This window comes from Symphalangus syndactylus, chromosome 3 (genome assembly GCF_028878055.3).
Source record: "Symphalangus syndactylus isolate Jambi chromosome 3, NHGRI_mSymSyn1-v2.1_pri, whole genome shotgun sequence".
Lineage (NCBI taxonomy): Eukaryota > Metazoa > Chordata > Mammalia > Primates > Hylobatidae > Symphalangus > Symphalangus syndactylus.
The window spans coordinates 14,102,792-14,126,021 of record NC_072425.2 but is presented as its reverse complement, the minus strand read 5'-3'; the positions used below and the strand labels follow the sequence as shown (position 1 = coordinate 14,126,021).

The 23,230-nt window shown below is 54.6% G+C and overlaps 1 protein-coding gene across 1 annotated transcript; it reads left to right on the top strand.

Annotated features, from left to right (window-relative positions):
- The first annotated feature begins 830 nt into the window (after positions 1–830).
- Positions 831–18,768, top strand: PRDM12 (PR/SET domain 12). The gene is made up of 5 exons (XM_055270684.1): positions 831–1,113; positions 2,859–3,049; positions 4,410–4,565; positions 14,283–14,394; positions 16,998–18,768. The coding sequence occupies exons 1-5, from the start codon at positions 891–893 to the stop codon at positions 17,420–17,422; spliced, it is 1,107 nt and encodes a 368-aa protein (XP_055126659.1). The 5' UTR covers positions 831–890; the 3' UTR covers positions 17,423–18,768.
- The last annotated feature ends 4,462 nt before the right edge of the window (positions 18,769–23,230 follow it).

The following is a 23,230-nucleotide window of genomic DNA, read 5'->3' as shown; positions in this document are numbered from 1 at the left end:
GGGGAGGGAAGAGGACGCGGGCCCTGACCAGGGAGGCAGAGCGGTGCAGGGCTGGGCCGGCCAGCCGGGGCAGCAGAGGAAAGGTGAACGCCGGGCTGGGCCAGGCCGGTGAGCGTGGATCGGGCCTGAGGGGAGCGCGGGGCCCGAAGCCAGGCGCTCTTGTCTAGCCTGGTCCCTGGAGTCCTAGCGAGCCTCGCCGCGCCCCCTCCCCTTCTCCGTCCCCTCCTCTCCTCAGAGCCGGCTGAGCCTCCCTCCCTGCCCGGCGCTTCCCACGGGGAGAGAAGAAAAAACAGGAGGGGGAAGGAAGGACCAGGAAGGGGAGGGAGGAGTGGAGGGGGGCTGTTTGGAGCGGTCCGCGCGCCCCCGCCCCTCGCGCTCTAGCGACGAAGGCTCCTCCAGCCTGGCGGGGTACAACAAGTCTGTCCTCCGACGTCAGGGGGTCATTAATAACCAATTAGGAGGGTCACTGCGGCTCCTATAAAGGCGCTGAGATTTTGCCAAGGGGAAGACGGCCCCGGCCGAGTGTGCGAGAGGCTAGCGCGCGTCTGAGAGCCCCTTGCTGCCGCTTCCCTGCAACCACCCGCCTCTCACCCACCCCGCACCCCCCGCACCCGCCTCCGCCTCCACCCGCGTCTCTCCACCCTCCGCGCCGCCTTTGCCATCTCTACAGATTTCACCATCTCTCTTCCTCTCTCCCCCTCGTTCACTTTCCTCCCAGTCGCCCCCTCACCTCCCGCTCCCTCCTGCGTCCTCCTCCTCTTCGTCCTCCCCCTGCTCTGGTTCCTTCTCCATCACAGCCCTCGCCTCTCGCCCCTTGAGCTCCCCTCTCGCCCGCCCACCTCCCCCGTCGGCCCGGCCGTCCCCCGGCGCCGGGGAGCTCTGGGCCGCCCATGATGGGCTCCGTGCTCCCGGCTGAGGCCCTGGTGCTCAAGACCGGGCTGAAGGCTCCAGGACTGGCGCTGGCTGAGGTTATCACCTCCGACATCCTGCACAGCTTCCTGTACGGCCGCTGGCGCAACGTGCTCGGGGAGCAGCTCTTCGAGGACAAGAGCCACCACGCCAGCCCCAAGACGGCCTTCACCGCCGAGGTGCTAGCGCAGTCCTTCTCCGGCGGTGAGTCCAGCCGTCGGGGCCCGGCGCAATCCCTCCTCCCGGCCCCCATTCCCGTCCTGGCGATGCGCGAGACGCGGCTGGGATACCCTGCCTCGCTGCTGCTCGCGCCAACCTGGGCTCTCCCGGCGCTCGGTGCACCTCAGTTTCCCCATGGGCCAAACTAGGACGCGAGCCACCAAGCCGAGGTGGGGCGCGGGGCACCTCCGCAGGCCACACGGCTCAAGGACCGACCCCGGCGACCCCGTCGCTCGGCCCCGTCGCCCCCGCCGGCCCCTCCCTGCCCCTCCCGCGCTTGAGCTGGCGGGTTCCCGGCATTTAAAGCCTTACTAGGCGTGTAATAGCAGTTGACTCAAAAAGAAGGGGTTTTAAATTCATTTAGTTAACTTGGGCTTGACCCGCGAAAGTTCCCACTTAAACCAAGAACTTTAAAAGGCAGCCGGGGCTGGGGAGGGGGTGGAGGGAGGGCGGGCGGGGAGAAAAAGCCGTGGGGAGAGCGAGGGAGAGAAAGAGAGAGCGAGAAAAGTTTCTTTTCTTTAAGATGTCTCAAGTTCTTATTCCTCATTCATCAACCCGCAAACAATATCTTTCCCTGGCTCTGGCATCTCTGCGCGTCGCCCTCTTTTCCCCCTTTACGATTTCTGTTCCTCTCTTAATTTACCGTGAAGACTAATTCCACTTCCATTCACGCTATGTCAACCATCTAATCCCCCCTTTTTGTAAGGGGAATTCCTCGGCCCCTTTTAAACAAGTCCCCTCCGCATTGAGCTACAATTTACTGCTACAGCATTCTTCCAGGGCTAATGAATTTAGAATTAGCAATTTCTTTCGAATGGAGCCGAATGAATGCGATCACTTTAACAGCGTGACAAATTGCCGGCCGCGCCGCAATGGACACCGTTTAACCCCCCCTTTCAGCCGGCCCGCTCGCCGGGTATTTTCCCAGGTAGCTTAGAGGGGAACCTTGTAAGACATGGAGGCCGCCCCTGTGCGCCTCGCCGCACCCAGCCCGGCCGCAGAGGCCCGACAGGGGAACCCTCGGGGAGCTGGGGGCCGCCGTGGCTCCTCCCCGCCCAGAGAGACGACATCGGGGTTTGTCTGAGCCCGGGCGCCGCCCTCCCTGGCACCCCAGGGCCTGGGAGCAGAGAGGGACTCGGGCGCGCCCGGGGTCACACAGCGAGCGCGGAGCCTGGCCAGCTGCTGCCGGTGCTTCTTTGGCACCTCCAACACCTGCCAGCCCGAGGTCTGTCCCCAGCGCTGATCACCGCCCGGCTCCTCTGCCAGTGCCCAGAGCCTGGACGCACATGGGCTCCTGGAACCCGACTAGGCGAAAGAGTCTCCAGTTGGCCTTCACCTCCTTGCAGGACCTGGCCTCAGTTTCCCCGTGCATAAAACCGCTCGCTGCCGTTGGCTCATTAATTCTTAAACTTATCCGGGGCAGAGGATGGAAGAAGTTGTGAATGCTTTGAGAATTCACGGAGAGACTAAAAACTCGCTTCTAAAAATGATCCCCAACGCACCACTCGCTTTCCAGGGCACGGAGGGTCCCCAGGTTGCAAACAGAGGGGAGGTCATTGAGCCTCCGCACATCCGACTGCCCCCAACACCCGGGTGGCTTCTCTGGATTTGGGGCCGACTTGGGTTTGGCGGGTCTGGGCAGGACAGAAGCCGGGGTGCCGGCGGGGAAGGAAGGGCCGGGCCTCGGCTGCCTCAGGCTCTGACCGGTTTTCCTGGCCCCGCCGCCGCAGAAGTGCAGAAGCTGTCCAGCCTGGTGCTGCCAGCGGAGGTGATCATCGCTCAGAGCTCCATCCCTGGCGAGGGCCTCGGCATCTTCTCCAAGACGTGGATCAAGGCGGGAACTGAGATGGGCCCCTTCACCGGTCGCGTGATCGCCCCGGAGCACGTGGACATCTGCAAGAACAACAATCTCATGTGGGAGGTACGCGCCGGCTGGGGCAGAGGGGCGCAGGGGCCGGCGAGGGGCGCTGGCCGCGGGTGGGACTCGGGTGTCCGGCCGTCGCCGCTTCCACCCGGGCTGAGAGCAGCGGACTCTCCTGGCCTGGACGCCGCCGGAGCCTGGAGCTCACCCCGCCTCTAGGCTCCTCCCAACCCGTGCCGAAAAATCCGACCCTCCTTCCTCCGGACAGCCCAGCAGAGCAGGACTGTGGTTGGCTCCACTTGGCGGATGAGGGCACTGAGACCCAGAGCAGTCAGGTCGCTTGCCCAGGGTCCCCACGCGCCCTCCCTCCAGGCCACCTCCCAGCCACTTACATTCTTTCCCTGGTCCCGGAAGCAGCCTGGGAAGCCCCTCAAGGCCAGTCCTGGGCTGGGGGTGAGGTGGGGCTGGAAAGGAGAATGCCTGGTGAAAGTAGAATGACATTCAGGATGACCGATAACCGTGGCTGAGCTGGCATTGAGTCAGCTTCTGTGTCCCCAGCCTGCAGTCACAGATGACCTCAGTAGCCCATGCCTTACTGTTCCCTTTTCACAGAGGGAAAGGGAAGCTCCAAGAGGCTTCCATCCTAGGCCTTTCCACCCATCACAGTGCCAGTGCCAGGGAGGGCCACCCCTGTGCTTCCTCCTAACCTTGCAGAACCGGAAACCCACTGAGGCCAGACTGGTGCACACCCTTCCTAATCCCATTCCCTCGCCTGCTCCCCCACTCCAGCCCCCTCCTGGCGGACCCTGGAGAAGCCCAACTTGATAGAACTGGGGGATGGCCCAGAGGCCTCTCTTGACCTCATCTTCTCCCTCCTCTGGAGGGCTGGGCCACTAACCACCTTCTCCAGTTGCTGGGTCAGGAAGTTGGGGTCCAGTTTGACCTCCGAGTGGCCTTGGCAGCTCCCGTGAAGGGGTTTAGGCCAAGCTGGAGTGCCACAGTGACCCAGCCCTCCATCCCTGGGCTCCAGGGTCCTCCCTCTCTGAGGCCCTGGCTGATGTTCCCAGTGCCATGGGGACCACCTCTGCATCCCTTGAAAGAGCTCAGGGCCACTTTGTCTGGGCAGTGATCCCTTGGAGACCCTTTTCTTCTGGGGGTAGGGAGGACACAGCAACAGGAGTGTGTGTCATGGTCAGCCCATAGGGCCCTGGAAACTGATCCCCTGTGGGCCACTTCCAGCCAGCTAGCTTCAGGCAAGTCCCTGCACCTCTCCAGCCTTCCTTTCCTCAGTGGGAAAATGAAGCTTTATCCACTTCCTGGGGCTGTTGTGAGGATGGAGAGTGTGTGTGTGGATGTGCCTGGAAGATGGTACACATGGCATAGCGCTGCCTTACCTGGTCCTTGATCCATCTGTGCCCAGGTGTTCAATGAGGATGGCACGGTGCGCTACTTCATCGATGCCAGCCAGGAGGACCACCGGAGCTGGATGACCTACATCAAGTGTGCACGTAACGAACAGGAGCAGAACCTGGAGGTGGTCCAGATCGGCACCAGCATCTTCTACAAGGCCATTGAGGTGTGTGTGTGTGTGCACTGTTGTGTAGGGACCAGCCGGTAAACCCGGCGGGGGGAGGCGTGCAGGGCAGCGGTGTGCAGGAACTACAGTGGACAGAGCGAAGCTGACACTGGCCTCGCTGGCTCTGCGCAGGCCATGGGGCTGCGGCAGACAGGTGGTCTCCGGACATCCCGCCCTCCAGGTGTGTGACCTCCATGGGAAGCTTTCTGCTGCAGATCAGAAATGATGGAGCTCTCAACTTGATGCCATTGGGAATGTCACGAGCATCTCAATAGTGAGGTCCCCGGATGTTGGTTGATGGTTTCCCGAGGTTCAGGGGTCACAGAGACACAGAGAAGCAAGATAGGGAGAGGCAGCCCAGGGAATGCGTTGGAGTGGGAGAGAGGGCGTGTGTCCGCAGCCATTTAGCTGTCTGATGGACCTCACTCTGCACGCATGGGCACCAGTGGCTTACGGCTCATGACTCCAGACTCAGCGATGGCTCCCCGTGTGTCAGCCTTCTCCCAGATGCTGGATATGCAGTATGGTATTTAATCCCCACACGGCCCCAGGAGGAGGATTCTGTGATTATTTAACAGTTTACAGACTAGAAAACCAGGTCTCCCTCGGTGGCAGCAGACTTGGGGGTTTTGTAGGCCATCTGCGGGGAGTGTTAGCACTAATAGCTGCGCTTCCTGAGCCTTCTCAGAGGAGACAGACAGGGCCAGGTAACAGGCTGAACACGGTGGCTTATGCCTGTAATCCCAGCACTTTGGGAGGCTGAGGTGAGTGAATTGCCTGAGGTCAGGAGTTCGAGACCAGCCTGGCCAACATGATGAGACCTCATGTCTAATAAAAATACAAAAATTAGGGGCCGGGCGCCATGGCTCATGCCTGTAATCCCAGCACTTTGGGAGGCTGGGGCAGGCGGATCATGAGGTCAGGAGATTGAGACCATCCTGGCTAACATGGTGAAACCCCATCTCTACTAAAAATACAAAAAATTAGCCGGGTGTGGTGGCGGGTGCCTGTAGTCCCAGCTACTTGGGAAGCTGAGGCAGGAGAATGGCAGAGGCAGAGCTTGCAGTGAGCCGAGATGGCGCCACTGCACTCCAGCCTGGGCGACAGAGCGAGACTCCATCTCAAAAAAACAAACAAACAAACAAACAAAAGATAACAGGTAAATATCACTTCCTGTGGTGTGGCAGGGGTGAGGCTGAGCCAGGAAGGTTCAGAGGAGGGTGGGAAGAGGAGGGCTTCCCAGTAGGGCAGAGGCAGAAAAGATCCAGGTATCTGGCCAGTGGCTGAGGGTGCAAACCAAGCAGAAAGGTGGTCACCCGGGCAGGCCCACACTGGGACCCTCCCTGGACAGTGTCCTTTGGTGGGAAATCTGGCCCAGGAGCAGAGGGAAGCTACCCACAGGCTGCTGGGGGGAGGCTGGTAGCAAGTGCTGTGCAGAGGCGGGCAGGTACTTCCCACCACACTTCTCTGCTCCCCTTGGGGTGGGGCTGGGGCTTGATGGAGATTTTTGAGTGTTCTGGAGGAGCAGAGAGTGACCGACCTTTAGTCCATGTTCCATTTCCTCCCCAGGACTCAGACCCTGAAGCTCTTTCTAAGACCCCTGGGGGTGCCAGGGCCTAATAGCTTCTGGGACGGGTTCCTTTGGTTGTCCCTGAATAACAAGGCCCCAGAGACTCTCCCAGAGGTGAAAGCAGGGGGCCTAGCCTGGGTCCCAGCTGAGGGGTGGTGCTTGGAGGAGCAGGAAGTGGAGGATAAGAAAAAGCTGAGCGGTTCCTGGATTGGGTTTCAAGTGAGGTAAGACGGCCATGGGGCAGGGTGCAGAGAGAACTGAAGGTAGCCCAGGCCCAGGACAGAGGTGGCTCCTTGACCATCTGGCTGGGCCACCACATCCTAAAATTGGCTTCCAGTGTAGCTGAACCCCACATCTAAGAGAATGCACCCTCCCAGATCCTCACCCCACCACCCTCTGTCACACACATCTTCACCTTCATACCCTCTTTCCCAGCCATCCTGATACAGATGTGATGGAGGGCTCCAACCCATGCCCTCACCAACCCCACACGCACACACACACCCACACGTGTGAACACAAGAGACAGACCAGAAATGCCTACATCATTTTGGCAAGAGGGCTCCAGGCCGAGGCAGATGTAGGGGACTGAGTCTCATCTCACTGTGCAGGTCACACTGGCTAGCAGCCAAACAAAGTCAGGAAACATGAATAGACATTTAGACAGAAATTCAATCCGAGGGCAAGGAGGCTGAAGAATATCTTCAGGGAAGCATCTGAGTTTATAGGATTAGGAAAAATGGTCATCTACATTCGATCAGGAATTTAAGTTGAAAAAAGAGGATCAGGCAGGGCATGGTGGCTCATGCCTATAATCCCGGCATTTTCAGAGGATGAAGTGGACAAATCACCTGAGGTCAGGAGTTCAAGACCAGCCTGGCCAACATGGTGAAACCCTGTCTCTACTAAAAATACAAAAATTAGCCAGGCATGGTGGCAGGTGCCTGTAATCCCAGCTACTCCAGAGGCTGAGGCAGGAGAATTGCTTGAACCCAGGAGGCGGAAATTGTAGTGAACTATCAGCAGCATTGCACTCCAGCCTGGGTGACAAAGTGAGACTCCATCTCAACAACAACAACAAAAAAAGAGGATCAGGACACACACACACACACACACACACACACTATATCACATACGTGATATAGACAGATCCACCAATTTGGCTATCAGTGCTTTTACAGAGTTAGCAAGCCTTCTAAGAAGGGGTTGTCTGCGTGAATGACAAGGAAACAAAATGCCACTCGTTTTACTTTTAAAGTGGATACATTTTTTGTGGTGGCAGATTTCTCAAACCATTTTGTCACAATGTCAGATTCTACTTACCAGATAAATTGTGTGTCTGTGTATATGTGGCCACCCTCGAGATGAGGCTGAGGCCCAGAGCTCATGCAGCCCTTCTGGGCTAGACCAGAAGATACTGCTGTTCCCCAGGCCACTCCCTGGATGACTCGGGAATCAATCGGCTGTTTATTCTGTGCGTGTGGGTGAGTTAGCCAAGGAGAAGGACCTCTGCTGTGATGTTTTCTTAAACTTTCTACCACTCAGAACTGCCACTCATAGCTCATAACAGTAACCCATTGCCAAAAATAGGAAGGAACATCTTTATTCAATAAGCAGAATATACTATTGCTGCTCTAAAAGTTTCCATAAATACAGAATAGCAGCCTTCTCAACAGAGACGAGGGCAACGGGGCTTTAGGGCCCAGGCGGTCAGTGGAGGCTCCCCAGCAGGGCGTGCATCTGGCTGGATCCACTGATGTGACCCCTGGGGAACCTCCTGGCTTACTCCAGTCACAGAATTTACTATAACTTCAGGTGCCTAAAATGACAGTTCTAGAAAGTGCCTAGCACATAGCAAGTGGCCACTACATGTTGAAGGAATAAAAGGGTCTTAGCAACTTTTTTATTATTTTTTTTTTTTGAGATGGAGTCTTACTCTGTCGTCTAGGCTGGAGTGCAGTGGTGCAATCTTGGCTCACTGCAACCTCTGCCTCCCGGATTCAAGCAATTCTCCTGCCTCCCAAGCAGCTGAGATTATAAGTGTGTGCCACCACACCTGGCTAATTTTTGTATTTTTAGTAGATTTCCCCCTGTTGGCCAGGCTGGTCTCAGACTCCTGACCTCAAGAGATCCGCCTGCCTCGGCCTCCCAAAGTGCTGGGATTACAGGCGTGAGCCACTGCACCTGGCCAGCAATTTTTAAAAAGTAGAATCTGCTCAGCCCTCGGGGTGCTGCTCTCTGTTACTATCCTCATTTTTATGATGGTGAAACTGAAATGTTACGGAGATTACGGGAAGTCGCTGAGCTGCGATGGGAACCTAGGCCCGTCTGAGTCCTGAGCTGGAGTGCTGAGTCACCATGCCGTGTGGCCTCCCTGGCCAATAGCTATTTGCAGGAACTCTATTAATTGGTGTGTCGGGACATCTGTGGTACAATGGAAATTGATGTTTGTCCAGATGACATTGAGATCCTTTTACACTGGGGTTTCAGACCCTGTGGAGAAGGGGAGGGTATTTGCAGTCTCCTGGGAGCATGTTCAGTGGCAGGACGTGAATTTACAGCAGGAAAACAAACCAAAAATTCTGTCATTTCTAATTTATAATAAAAATTCAGAAAGTGGGGCAGGACAGACCTTCTGGGCTGATAAGGCCCAGAGAAGCACGTTGACAGGGCATGTCCATTTGTCAAAAGAGACTCAGGCGCTAGTATTCCAGAGTTTTGCTGATGTGGATTTTGTGGTACAGGACTCAGTTCCTTTGGGGATTGCTTTATTTGTTTTGTGTCCTGAGCCTATCCCTGCTCCCCAGAAAAGTGAATGACTGGCTGATCCTGCTTCTCAGAGCCCCAGCAGAGAGCCCCGGCCAGCTAGGCCAGGCCTGAGTCTCAGCAGTAAAGCGGGCTGCCGAGGGGGCCTAGAGGGCACGGTGGCTGTTCTTTGCATCCAGGCGGTCAGCTGGCGGGACCCCGGGAGCCTCTGCACAGTGATCCCAGGGTTCCAGGGAAGAAGCTGCAGGTTTCTGGGTTTCCTGGGCTTGATAGCAGAAGTTTGTTGATGGCGGGTGCCTGGGAGCAGGCAGACACCAGAGGCCTGGGCACGGGGCACAGAAGGGCTGAGAGAGACTCCCAGTTCCCAGCCTCTGGGCAGGTGGGGCTGCTGGCTTCTAGCTGTCTGGAAATATGTGTTATTCTCAATTCCAGCAGGCTTTTTTTTTTTCCTTTTGGAGACAATCTTGTTCTGTCTCTGAGGCTGGAGTGCTCAGCTCACTGCAACCTCTACCTCCTGGGTTCAGGTGATTAAACAATTCTTGTGCCTCAGCCACCTGAATAGATGGGAGTACAGGCATGTGCCACCACTCCCGGCTAATTTTTTTTTTTTTTTTTTGAGACAGAGTTTCGCTCTTGTTGCCCAGGCTGGAGTGCAATGATGCCATCTTGGCTCACTGCAACCTCCGCCTCCTGGATTCAAGCGATTCTCCTGCCTCAACCTCCTGAGTAGCTGGGATTACAGGCATGGCCACCACTCCCGGCTAATTTTGTATTTTAAGTAGACACAGGGTTTCTCCATGTTGGTCAGGCTGATCTCGAACTCCCAACCTCAGGTGATTCGCCCGCCTTGGCCTCCCAAAGCGCTGGGATTACAGGCCTGAGCCACCGAGCCTAGCCATTATTTTTCTTTTTCTTTTTCTTTTCTTTCTTTCTTTTTTTTTTTTCTTTTCTTTTTTTTTTTTTTTTTTTTTTTTGATACAGAGTCTTGCTCTGTCTCCCAGGCTGGAGTGCAATGGCACCATCTCAGCCTACTGCAACCTCTGCCTCCCAGGTTCAAGAGATTCTCCTGCCTCAGCCTCCCAAGTAGCTGGGACTACAGGTGTGTGCCACCATACCCAGCTAATTTTTGTATTTTTAGTAGAGACAGGTTTCACTATCTTAGCCAGGCTGATCTCGAACTCCTGACCTCGTTATCTGCCCGCCTCAGCCTCCCAAAGTACAGGGATTACAGGCATAAGCCACTGTGCCCAGCCCAATTTTTGTATTTTTAGTAGAAACAGGGTTTCACCGTGTTGGCCAGGCTGGTCTTGAACCCCTGGCCTCAAGTGGTCTACCCACCTTGGCCTCTCAAAATGCTGAGATTACAGGTGAGAGCCACCGCATCCAACCTGTAGGCTCTTCTTAATTGATTTTCTTGCTTTTACAAAATAATTTTTGGCCGGGCGCAGTGGCTCACGCCTGTAATCCCATCACTTTGGGAGGCCGATGCGGGCGGATCAAGAGGTCAGGAGATCGAGACCATCCTGGCTAACACAGTGAAATCCCGTCTCTACTAAAAATACAAAAAAAAAATTAGCCGGGCATGGTGGCGGGTGCCTGTGGTCCCAGCTACTCGGGAGGCTGAGGCAGGAGAATGGTGTGAACCTGGGAGGCAGAGTTTGCAGTGAGCAGAGATTGCGCCACTGCACTCCAGCCCGGGCAACAGTGTGAGACTCCGTCTCAAAAAAAAAAAAAAAAAAAAAAAAATTGTGTGTGTGTGTATAGAAGTAATATGTGCTCATTATTTTTTAAAAAGTCAGAGGCATGATGTAGATGGCATCATGCTACTCTCCATGAACTTTAAGTCAGCATTTTAAAATAGTCTCGAAATGGCAAACCCTTCTGGGGAAAGACAAGCAGCAAACCAGCAACAGTGGCTGGCATCCAGAGTGGCAGAGAGTGAATTCTCATTTCATACCATGTGATATGTTTATACAATTTGGTCCATATGTCTGCATCGCTGTTTTAATTTTTAAATTCATTAGTAAAATTAATTTTAGTACATTAAAAGCATTCTTAGTAAATAAATGACTCACCCTTATACTGCAGTAGTCGCCATCAGAGTTCTTATTTTATTTATTTATTTCTTGAGATGGAGTTTCACTTTGTTGGCTGGACAGGAGGGCAGTGGCATGATCTCAGCTCACTGCAACCTCTGCCTCCCAAGTTCAGGCGATTCTCCTGCCTCAGCCTCCTGAGCAGGTGGGATTACAGGCGCCCACCACCACGCCCAGCTAATTTTTGTATTTTTGGTAGAGACAGGGTTTCACCATGTTGGCCAGGCTGGTCTCAAATTCCTGACCTCAAGTGATCTGCCCGCCTCAGCCTCCCAAAGTGCTGGGATTACAGGCATGAGCCACTGTACCCGGCCTACTGTTACTGTATTTATATTTAATAATAGTTGTTTTCAATTAAAATTAAAAGGCTGGTGTTGGCTTAGTATTTGATGACCCCCCAGGCCTGGAGCCTGGAGGTGGAGTTCAGCTGGGAGCTTGCTGAGCTTCCCATCTCATCCCACATCTGTGCTGGAGGAGTTGGTTTCCCTTCTGGGGTAGATGGGGCTGGGAAGTGGGGGTACCTGCATGGGGCTGGTGTCCTTGGAGCATTCGGGCCCAGCCTGTGCTCTTGCTGGACACTGAAGGCAGAACCCTGGTCACCCCGGGCTTCCACTGAACCAGCGGCCTCTGCAACTCTGCTGGCTCAGCGAGCACTCCTGCAGGGACTTGGATGCGCCAGAAACCGCTGCCAGCTTCTCTGAGAGGTTGGCGAGCTCCAGGAAAAACAATCACTGGCGCTTCCATGTCTCGATTATAGGACAAAGAGCTTTATGCATATGCTCCATTGCACCCCAAAAACCACTCAGTGAGACTATGGCAATGTGAGGAAAGAGGCCCCACGACGTGAGGCGACTTGCCCAAGGTCACTTGCTCAGCAGATGGGGAGCCCTAGTGGATCCCAACATGTCTGACTCCAGACTGAGCAGGAACCCTCTGTGGGGCGTGTTCGGTGGTCTGGGGGAGGGTGCTGATTGCTTTGGAAGAACCACGACATCAACGTGTCGAGTTTCATCCAAGACTGGAAGCCAAGGGTCAGGACAATGTTGGAGGTGACTTACAACCAGAGTCTTAGAGTTGGGGGGAACTCAGGGACCGTGTTCCCTGACCCCCTTATTTGAGGAGCACAGAAAGGCAAAGTGACTTGCCTAAGGTCACACAGGGACCTGGTAACAGAGGGCTCATCTGCACCATCTCATAGACAGACTTCCTTCACAATTAATTTATGTTAAATATTTCAATTGCATCATCTGCTTTTCTGGGAGGTTCACAAAACCTCTTCCTTCCATCCCAGTGAGGTCTGGAAAAAAAGAATTTTAAAAAATGCAAAAAACAAAAACAAAACCCAAATCAGAACCTCTTTCTTCTCTGGCCCTTTCCAGCAGGGGTCTCCACCTCCGACCTGCTAGCCTCCTGGACAGTGGCCATTACTGTGAATGAGCAGAGAGGTCACCAGGGATCTTGCTGTGGTGCCAGATTCTAATCTGTCCACCTTCTTGGAGGCACCGCCTAACTTTCTGTGGCTTCTGGGACTGCACTTCATGTTTCCACACTGGCTTCTCGTCATTTACTGACCCTAAGGCTCGCCATGATGCCCTGTGAACCATGGGGGCATACGGAAATGGATGTGGTGACTCTAGGCTGAGTCTCAGGATGTGGTGACTCTAGGCTGTCGCCTAAGCCCCCTCACACCCTCCTGTTCCCACCCCTTCTCTTTCGACCTCTCCTTCTTCTTCTTCTTCTTTTTTTTTTTTCCTTGAGACAGGGTCTTGCTCTGTCACCCAGACTGGAGTGGTCACCCAGGCTGGAGTGTAGTGGTGCAATCTCAGCTTACTGCAACCTCTGCCTCCTGGGTTCAAGCAGTTCTGCCTCAGCCTCCCAAGTAGCTGGGACTACAGGCATGCGCCACCACGCCTGGCTAATTTTTCTACTTTTTTGTAGAGACAGGGTTTTGCTATGTTGCCCAGGCTAGTCTCAAACTCCTGGCCTCAAGTAATCCACCAGCCTTCGCCTCCCAAAGTGCTAGGATTACAGGCATGAGCCACCACGCCCGACCTCCACTTTCCCTTCTTTTCAGGGGTGAGCAGAGCTTGCTGCAATGGTCTGAGGGTCTTCCAGGCTCTGACCAGAGGAAGGAAGACGTAGTGAACGCCAGAGTTCTGAGTGTGGGCTCTGCAGGCTGAACCAAGCAGACACAGAGGGGGCCTTGTCTCTGACCACAGAAGCCAACGCGGGGTCCTGGCCTGGTTTCAGACACTTCTAGATGGAATCCCATGCGATCTTTTGTGCTTCAACTAATAAAGGACCCGCCAGGAAAACAAACCAGCTGTTGCCTGGGGTTGTGTGCGTTTCTCTGGGCACATCAGATAGTGGCCCCCAGGGGCAGGTGCCAAGGCCAGTACTTCTGGGGTCCAGGCCTCAGGAGAGTGATAGGCTGTCCATTCTCTCATACGCCCTGCCTGGCTAGGGCCTGGAGCTTCCCCACTTGGGAGGGGTAACTGGCTTCCATGAGAGGCCTGGCAGGCAGGCCCCTTGGGATGTCCTGGAGTGTATGGTGTTTATCGTCAGTGCTGCCCCAGCAGCAGGCCCAGTACGCCTCCCTGGATCACCACTGCAAAACCCTCTGACCAACATCCTTTGCCATGAGCCTGGGTCAGGTCCTCCCCGAGAGCAGCAGAGCCCCAACGTCACTTGTGGGGTTCTCTGTTCATCCATCCTAATGCTTCTTTCTTAGCATCTGCCGTGTGCACAGAGACACTCAGAGCCCTGTGCTTGGTCAGGAAGTACCTGTGATGTAGGGTGCCTATGGGAGCTTTGGATAAGAGATATTTCCAGAACATTATCGCCTCAGGGTGTAGCCAAGTACCCTAGGGTGCCCCACAGCCCACACTTCTTGGAAACATCTGGCTCAGCCCTACAGCCCTGGGGGCTGGCTGACTCTAGTTCCCCGCTGCGTAAGAATTGAAAAGGTTTCTAGTTTTCCATCTTCCATTACCCTGCTTGCTGTGAGGCATCCACTGTGGTGCTGGCAGCTTGGAAGCTCTCCTGTGGCCGGAGCTCGGATAGAGATGGCCTGGGGAGGGAGAAGGGGGCAGAGGGGCTCGACACCCCAGGGCCTTTCGTGTTTGTGCAGCTTGCCGGGACAGCTCAGTGGAAATGGGCCGGTGTGGCTTTCTCAGGGCTGAGACTGGGTCCAGGTCTCCTGGCTGTGAAGGGGTGCTCAGAGACCCCCAACTCTCACCTCCCAGCTGTGGCCTCCCTGACGTCCTCTTGCCTTCTTCCCTGCAGATGATCCCGCCTGACCAGGAACTGCTGGTGTGGTACGGAAACTCACACAACACCTTCCTGGGGATCCCTGGTGTGCCCGGGCTGGAGGAGGACCAGAAAAAGAACAAGCATGGTAGGTGTTCCCCATGGGGCCACTGAGACACAGACCCATGGAGAGGGGAGCCCAGGGAAGGGAGGGAGAGAATGAGAGAGGCAGAGAGGCTCTTGGCCTCCAGGGACCTTGGTTCAACGTCTGGCAGCATTGAGCAGATGAGACATACAGATCCAAGGAGGCTGATACCCCTGGAGCTGCCGCATGGGCCAGGCATGGGTGGGAGATGGTCCTCCTGCTTCCTGGCCAGAATAGATTGTCTGGGGGGTATGTGGGGGAGACCAGAGAGGCAATGAGGTGTGACAGGAGAAGAAATGAGCTGGGCAGCAGGAGCCTGGATTGAGTTCTAGTTCTGCTGTGCAATCTTGGAAATGCCCTGTGCCTCAGTTTCCTCATCTGTAAAGGGAAGGTCCTAGGCAAGATAATCTCTAAGTTCCCTTCTGGTTCTGACAACCTATATATTTCGTTGCCCTTCACTGATGTCTGGTGTGGGGCCTGGCACAGAGTGGATGCTCCGTATAAGCCTGTTGAAGGCAGGCAGGACAGACTATGCGTGTGTGTGTGTCAGGGGGACGCTGCCCATCACAGCAGAGACCATTTGCTCGACAACTATTTCTTGCCAAGAATTGGGCTAAACCTTTGGCAGATATCATCCCACTGGGTCTTCATAAAACCTCTGTGTATTTTTTTGTCTTTTTTCTTTTTCTTTCTTTCTTTTTTTTTTTTTTTGAGACTCAGTTTCACTCTGTCACGCAGGCTGGAATGCAGTGGCGCAATCTTGGCTCATTGCAACCTCTGCCTCCCAGGTTCAAGCAATTCTTCTGCCTCAGCCTCCCGAGTAGTTGGGATTACAGGCGTGTGCCACCGTGCCCAGTTAATTTTTGCATTTGTAGTAGAGATAGGGTTTTGTTATGTTGGCCAAGCTAGTCTCGAAGTCCTGACCTCAAGCGATCTGCCCATTTCGGCCTCCCGAAGTGCTGAGATTACAAGCATAAGCCACCGCACCTGGGCTGTGAAATTTGATTATCCATATTTTTATTTTATTTAATTTATTTTTGAGACAGAGTCTCTCTCTGTCACCCAGGCTGGAGTGCAGTGGCACTATCTTGGTTCACTGCAGCCTCAACCACCTGGGCTCAAGCTATCCTCCCATCTCAGCCTCCCAGGTAGCTGGGACCACAGTCGTGCACCACCACACCTGGCTAATTTTTTAAATTTATTGTAGAGATGGGGTCTCGCCATGTTGCCCAGCTGGTCTGGAACTCCTGGGCTCAAATGATCCTCCTGCCTCTGCCTCCCAAAGTGCTGGCGTTACAGGCATGAGGCACCATGGTCAGTGGTCCTTATTTTTGGAGGATGAACCTGAGCTGGTGAGCTACTGTTTATTAAGTCCTTGCTCTGCAGCTGATGTTTTACAAACATTAATTTATCTAGGCCGGGCATGGTGGCTTATGCCTGTCATCCCAGCACTTTGGGAAGCAGAGACAGGAGGATCGCTTGAGCCCAGGAGTTCCAGACCAGCCTGGCCAACATAGCAAGACCCCATCTCTACAAAAAACTTAAAAGTTAGCCAGGTGTGCTGGCACGAGCCTGTGGTCCTAGCTGCCTGGGAGGCTGAGGTGGGAGGATCTCTTGAACCCGGGAGGTCGAGGCTACAGGGAGCTGAGATGGCACCACTGCACTCCAGCCTGTGTGACAGAGCCAGACCGTTTCAAAAAAATAAAATAAAATAAAATCTTTTTGGCCAGGCGCTGTGGCTGTAATCCCAGCACTTTGGGAGGCCGAGGGGGGCGGATCTCAAGGTCAAGAGATCGAGACCATCCTGGCCAACATGGTGAAACCCCGTCTCTACTAAAAATACAAAAATTAGCTGGGCGTGGTGGTGCACACCTGTAGTCCCAGCTACTAGGGAAGCTGAGGCAGGAGAATCACTTGAACCCAGGAGGCGAAGGTTGAGATCGCGCCACTGCACTCCAGCCTGGCGACAGAGGGAGACTCCATCTAAAAAAAAAAAAAAAAAAAAAAAATCTTTTTTCACTGATCCTTACCAGGCTTATGAAGGCGATGCTATGCTAGTATTATCTCCATTTCAGGAAGGCGAAAACCGAGGCGCAGTGCCATGGTACAGAGTAGGCATTCAGTAAATGTTTGTGGGATGAGTTAATGAAAGGTTTGGGGGCGGGGGTCATCACAGTTGCTCCCCTTTACGGAAGGCCTGCTCCAATCTCGGCACCTCTCAGGCACTGGCTAAGGCATGTCGGGTGCTTAGCGCAGAGACCTTCCATAGATGTCTTTTCTCATCTTCTCGGGCAACCGTACACCCGAAGAGGCAGTGCTAGGTTTCCATTTTACAGATGAGAAAGCTGAGGTTTAGCTAGGCTGAGTCGCTAAGTCCCCGAGATCTCGCATCGCGATCGGGAGTCCAACTCCTATTGGACCCGCCAGCCGGGGTACCCTTCGCTGTCCCTCCCGTCCGTCTGCCACCGTTCAAGCAGCACCCACCCTCAAGGACGGACGGGCCCCGGGCGGAGGGCGCTGAGGGCCCGGGCCGCGGGGCGCCGGTTCTAACGGGGCTGCTCTCTCCCCTTCTCCGTCTCCCTTCCCCCGCCCCGCCCCGCGGCCAGAGGACTTCCACCCGGCGGACTCGGCGGCTGGCCCCGCGGGCCGCATGCGATGCGTCATCTGCCACCGCGGCTTCAACTCGCGCAGCAACCTGCGCTCGCACATGCGCATCCACACGCTGGACAAGCCCTTCGTGTGCCGCTTCTGCAACCGCCGCTTCAGCCAGTCGTCCACGCTGCGCAACCACGTGCGCCTGCACACGGGTGAGCGCCCCTACAAGTGCCAGGTGTGCCAGAGCGCCTACTCGCAGCTAGCCGGCCTGCGCGCCCACCAGAAGAGCGCGCGGCACCGGCCGCCCAGCACCGCGCTGCAGGCACACTCGCCCGCGCTGCCCGCCCCGCACGCGCACGCGCCCGCGCTCGCCGCCGCCGCCGCCGCCGCCGCCGCCGCCGCCGCCGCGCACCACCTGCCGGCCATGGTGCTGTGAGCGCGCCCGCGCCCCCGCCGGGCCCCGCGCGCTCCTGGACCACCGGCACCCCGGCACCCCGGCATCCCGGCACCCCGGCCCCGCAGCGCGACTCGCCCTCCCGCCCCAACCCCCGGCCTGGCGCCGCCGCGGAGCCCCGCGCGCTGGGGTTGCGCCCCAGCGGCGGACCTCAGGCACTCCCGCCTTGGCCCCTGTCGCAGATGAGGACACTGAGGGCGGCGTCCCTCACCCAGGCCACGCAGGTGGTGCGGCTGCTCTGCAGCCTCCTCTGGGAGGGAGTCTCCCTGCCTGGCCTCGCCCCCGAGTCTCCCTGCTGCTGTAGAGCCGGGCGCCCAGGCCAGCATCCCCCTCGTGGGTGGCAGGAGAGCGGACTTAGAGCCCCCGAGGGCCCCTCAGCAGAGGAAGGGGAGTCCCCTCCTCCGCCACCGAGAGTCCTGTGCTTCGGAATGAAGGGAAGGCGACCTCTTTGTCCGGGTGCGGCCGGGCGCGGGGGTTGTGGGGGCGCCATCTCCTCTTCCGGCCCCTGGGACTGGTGTCCTGAAGTGTCGGGAGGCCTTACGCAACCTTGACAGGTGCGGGCTACTGGGGTCCATCGGCAGCCGGAAGAGACCCGGAGAGACCTGCATCTTCTGGGCCCTTCTCTTCTTTAGGCCAGCTTACCCCCAAGCCTGGCTCCTGGGGATGGATGAGGAAGGAGCTCTTTGCAGTGCACCAGGCACGTTGAGAGTGGAGGCACAATGGAAATCCTCTGTAGGACCCCAAGCAAGACCCTGCACCTCTTTGGGCCTCAGTTTCCCCATCCGTAAAATGAGGGGGTTGGACCAATGCCCCCTCCCCTTCCCCTGTGACATAGTGCCTGAGAAGGCGAAAGTTCCCCTCAACCCCTTCCAACACACACACTCCAGCGAGAGGAGGGCAAGACTGGAACCTCTGCCCGAGAGGTTAAGGTGGCTTCTGTGGCCAGGAAGCGCTTCTGAGCTGTGCCCAGTCCCGGGAGTTCCGCCCCGTCTGCTCACACTTCCCTCGGTCCCCGCCCAAGTTTCCTCAAATTCGGGCTGTGCGCGCCCTCTGGTGTCGCCTCTCACACTTTGCAGTCGTTTACCAGGATTCCCGTAGGGCGTTTTGTAAAATAAATAAACTATAATATTAATGAAAAGTATAAAGTGTATAGAGTTTTCAAGAAACTGTGTTCTACTTCCAGAAAATGGTCACTTTAACCTTGTAAATATTTATCTAAAATGATATTTACAAAACTGTGATATATTATTATTTGATTGTATATGTACAACTGTAAATACATTTGTACCTCTCTTGTATTCTAAAATAAAAATTACTTGGAACATTTATCATTTAGCATCTGAATGGGTGGACACTTTTGTCTGTATGAAGGAAATATAGAAAGTGTCTAGAAGCTGGAAAGGGGCGGTAGAAGTTGTTCCACTTACTGGTGCATACAGGAAAATTTTCTGTCACAACTGGGGTGTCAGATCTCAGTGAGATGGGCCACAGTGCAAAGCAGCTGGAAACCTTGAAAGGGGCTGGGCAGATTTCTCCTGGTTTCCAGCTGGCTCAAACATCAGTGCCTTACTTTGTAACTTCTCCCAAATATTTACTTTTTTTTTTTTTTTTTTCATTTTAATGGCCAACTCGAAGGAGTTCAAGCAGCCAGTGGGAATGGGCCAAGATGGCCACCAAGTGCCCTCCCAATGCCTAGACTCTCCAAATGTTCTGGGCACCCATTCTCAGACCCTCTTGAAGAAGATCAGGGAGCAGGAAGACCTCGAGTTAAAGCCCGAGAGCTTCATGTTCCTATAGGGCCAGGCTTGCCTCTCCTCTCCAGGAAGGAGGTGCGTGCAGGGGAGTGTGAGTTCACACCTGTGCTCCAGCATACACCAGCCATGAAGGTGTCATTGTCCAACCCACTGGGTGTGTGGTTTCCTGGCATCCTGCAGGTACAACTCTGCATCTTTATCCAGCACACGTGTGCACACATGCGCACCTGCAGACACTTGGGAATTCACACTTGGACACACAGCCCAGCCCCACTTGGAGCTTCAGGGGTGTACTCCTAAAGACCCCCATACTTTGAGGGATTTGTCCTGGACCCTGGAAATGGGGGCACAGGCAGGGTTGGGCACCTGATGAGTTCACTTGCAGGCCCCATCTGAGGTTCATTCCCTCAGGCCAGTGGGGGAAGTCACCTTTGGTTCTCCTCCCACTGGAACCTCGCTTCTCCTTTGACACCCCACCATTAGGCCCCCAATGCCTCCAGTGGCCCCTGCATTCCCCCCTCCCGTGCAGCCCCCATCCAGGCCTTTTGTTCCCTTGACCAAAGCCTATCTGTCCTGAGTCCCCCTCCCTTGGATGCCAAGGGGTGAAATGGCAGGTGCTTTTCCTGCCCACATGTTGAGACTCCCAGGAAATCATTCTGGCTTCCTGAAGTAGGGCCTCCCAGAGTCAGACCTCAGAGAGGTCAGTGAGTCCCTTGAACAAAAATCGAAATTTTTCTCTGTTCATCATTCTGTCCTGTGAAGTCTCAGCTAACAGATCCCAGGATCCCCATCCCAGGCTCCAGAACCCACCTGGTGGTAGCTGGCTGTAACTGCAGACCAAGGTGCCTCTGGTTTGCCCACAGATCTGTTTCCACAGAAGTGTGCTGCCCCGGGTGCCAGGGCCTGGGATACCAGGGTGAAAGGATGTGACTTGTGGTTTGCACGCTGGAGGGAGGCATGATGCTGAAAAGCCTAACCTCTTACTTTGCTTGCATTTCCAGCGGAGGCCTAAGGCCCCTTTCCTGAGATTGCAGCCACCCTAATCAAAGACATGCAAACACAGACATGGCAGTTTCTGTGGGCCAGCCCTGGGCTTGGGGCTTTATTTTTATTTTTATTTTTGAGATGGAGCTTTGCTTCTGTTGCACAGGCTGGAGTGCAATGGCTCACTGCAACCTCTGCCTCCAGGTTCAAGCGATTCTCCTGCCTCAGCCTCCCGAGTAGCTGGGATTACAAGCGCCCGCCAGCACACCCGACTAATTTTTTGTATTTTCAGTAGAGATGGGGTTTCACCATGTTGGCCAGGCTTGTCTTGAACTCTGACCTCAGTTGATCCACCTGCCTTGGCCTCCCAAAGTGCTGGGATTACAGGCATGAGTCCAGCCAGGCTTAGGGCTTTAAACACATGCATTCCAGAAATCCTCCTCACAAACCCACAAGTGGATACTACCCCCCAATCTTTTCCCCCAATGCTCTTTTAATCAATGTCCATTTGAAGTACAAGAAAACAGAGGCATAGAGAGAGTAAATAATTTGCCACGTCACTCATTCAGTGAGAGGCAGAGTGGGGTTCCCTTCAAGTGTCTGACCCCAGAAGCCATGCCTGTGACTATTAGGCCACATCACCTCCTGGTCAGCCCGCAGATTCAGTCCAAAGGGCTTTCTGCATCTCCCATAGGGATGCAGTGTAGCCCAGCACTGTATATTGACCTTGTATTTTTCAACCTAGCAAAACTCACTTATTCATTCCTGTACTTTTTTGTACGTTCCTTAGGACTTTCTAAGCACATGATCATGTTACCAGTGAATAAAAACACTTTTACCTGTTCCATCCTAATTGGGATGTCTTTTGTTTCTTTTTCTTGCTTTATTGCATGGTCCAAGACCTCCAGTAATAGAAGATTCTAGATAGAGGCCAATGATCTGGGTCTGAAACTCCACTCTGCCATTCACTAGCTGTGTGATCTTGGGCAAGTCAATTAATATCTCTGTGCCTCAGGTTCCTCACATGGAAAGTGGAGTGATATTTAGCTCCTAAGGTTGACATGAGGATCAAATGGGATAATGTCTATACATGAATACATACATGACTCAGTGCTTGGCACATAGTATGTGCTCAAGAAATTGGAACCTTTGTTAATACAAGCATGCCTTTGGCAGGTGAGAAGGGTGGCAGATGCTCCCACCACTCACCCCACTGGACAGCCCCCAGAGGACATCTGAGGCAGCTGTTTGCACTCCCTTCCTTCAGCCCTTTCTGATGCCCACTATTCTTTTTTTTTTTTTTTAGACGGAGTCTGGCTCTATCTCCTAGGCTGGAGTGCAGTGGCATGATCTCGGCCCACTGCAACCTCTGCCTGCTCAGTTCAAGCAATTCTCCTGCCTCAGCCTCTCGAGTAGCTGTGACTACAGGCGTGCACCACTATGCCCGGCTAATTTTTTATATTTTTAGTAGAGATGGGGTTTCACCATGTTGGCCAGGCTGGTCTCGAACTCCTGACCTCCCAAAGTGCTGCGATTACAGATGTGAGCCACCACGCTTGGCCAATGCCCACTATTCTTGAATCCCTTGAACTAGAGGAACAGATACTCTGAGTTTCCAGCTTCCCTCCTGCCTTGCAGGCGGCCTGTTGGGATCTATGTCTGTGGATGAGCAGGGGAAGTTACGGACAGTGGCAGGTTAGTTGCCAGGCATGGCTGTTTCCTCACAGTATGATTGCCTCAGGATAGTCAGACTTCTTATGTGTCAGCTCAGGGCTTCAAAGGCAAGTGTTTCAAGAGAACCAGGAGGGCTGGGTGCAGTGGCTCACGCCTGTAATCTCAGCACTTTGGGAGGCGGAGGTGGGTGGATGATGAGGTCAGGAGATCGAGACCATCCTGGCTAACACGGTGAAACCTTGTCTCTACTAAAAACACAAAAAATTAGCCGGGCGTGGTGGCGGGTGCCTGTAGTCCCAGCTACTCAGGAGGCTGAGGCAGGAGAATGGCGTGAACCTGGGAGGTGGAGCTTGCAGTGAGCCGAGATTGGGCCACTGCACTCCAGCCTGGGCTACAGAGTGAGACTCCGTCTCAAAAAAAAAAAAAAAAAAAGAACCAGGAGGAAGTTGCACAGTCTATTCTGACCTAGCTTTTGAAGCCACATAGAGGCATTTCTGACATATGCTGTCCATCAAAGCAGTTACAATCCTGCAGTGCAGTGGCACAATCTCGGCTCACTGCAACCTCTGCCTCCCGGGTTCGAGCAATTCTCCTGCCTCAGCCTCACCAGTAGCTGGGATTACAGGTGCCTGCCACCACACCCGGCTAATTTTGTATTTTTAGTAGAGACGGGGTTTTACCATGTTGGTGAGGCTGGTCTCAAGCTCCTGACCTCAAGTGATCCACTGGCCTTGGCCTCCCAAAGTGCTGGGATTACAGGCATGAGCCACCACGCCTGGCCAGACCCCACTTCTTGATTGAAGAAGTATGAAAATATTCAGGGACATGCTGAATATGACCATAGACATTGACACTGTTTCTAATACTCTCAGAACAAGTGATGCTTTGATGAGCATCCTTAGGCTGAAATCTGTGTGCTCATCTCTGCTTAGAAAGTTTATGCAGTTAGCCAGGCGCAGTGGTTCACGCCTATAATCCCAGCACTTCGGGAGGCACAGGTGGGCGGATCACTTGAGGCTGGGAGTTCGACACCAGCCTGGCCAACATGGGGAAACCCCAGCTCTACTAAAAATATAAAAATTAGCCGGGCGTGGTGGCAGGCGCCTGTAATCCCACCTATTTGGGAGGCTGAGGCACGAGAATCACTTGAGCCCAGGAGGCAGAGGTTGCAGTGAGCCAAGATCATACCATTGTACTCCAGTGAGACTCTGCCTCAAAAATAAAAAAGGTTTATGCAGTTATTTTTACCATTTTACCATTTCAATGGAACACAAGACGAACCCAGTAGGTAGATGAGGACTGAGTCAAGAGTTTTGGGCTAGAGAGTCCCTGCTGCCTCTGTTTTCATGTTTTTCAGGATTTCCTTGCCAGTTACTTT

Bases quoted from the DNA above. Each gene is read 5' to 3' on its own strand.
- PRDM12 (XM_055270684.1), top strand. From the start codon at position 891: ATGATGGGCTCCGTGCTCCCGGCTGAGGCCCTGGTGCTCAAGACCGGG. The intron at 4,566-14,282 runs GTGTGTGTGTGT...TCTTCCCTGCAG, and splicing joins TCTTCTACAAGGCCATTGAG to ATGATCCCGCCTGACCAGGA. The intron at 14,395-16,997 runs GTAGGTGTTCCC...CCCCGCGGCCAG, and splicing joins CCAGAAAAAGAACAAGCATG to AGGACTTCCACCCGGCGGAC.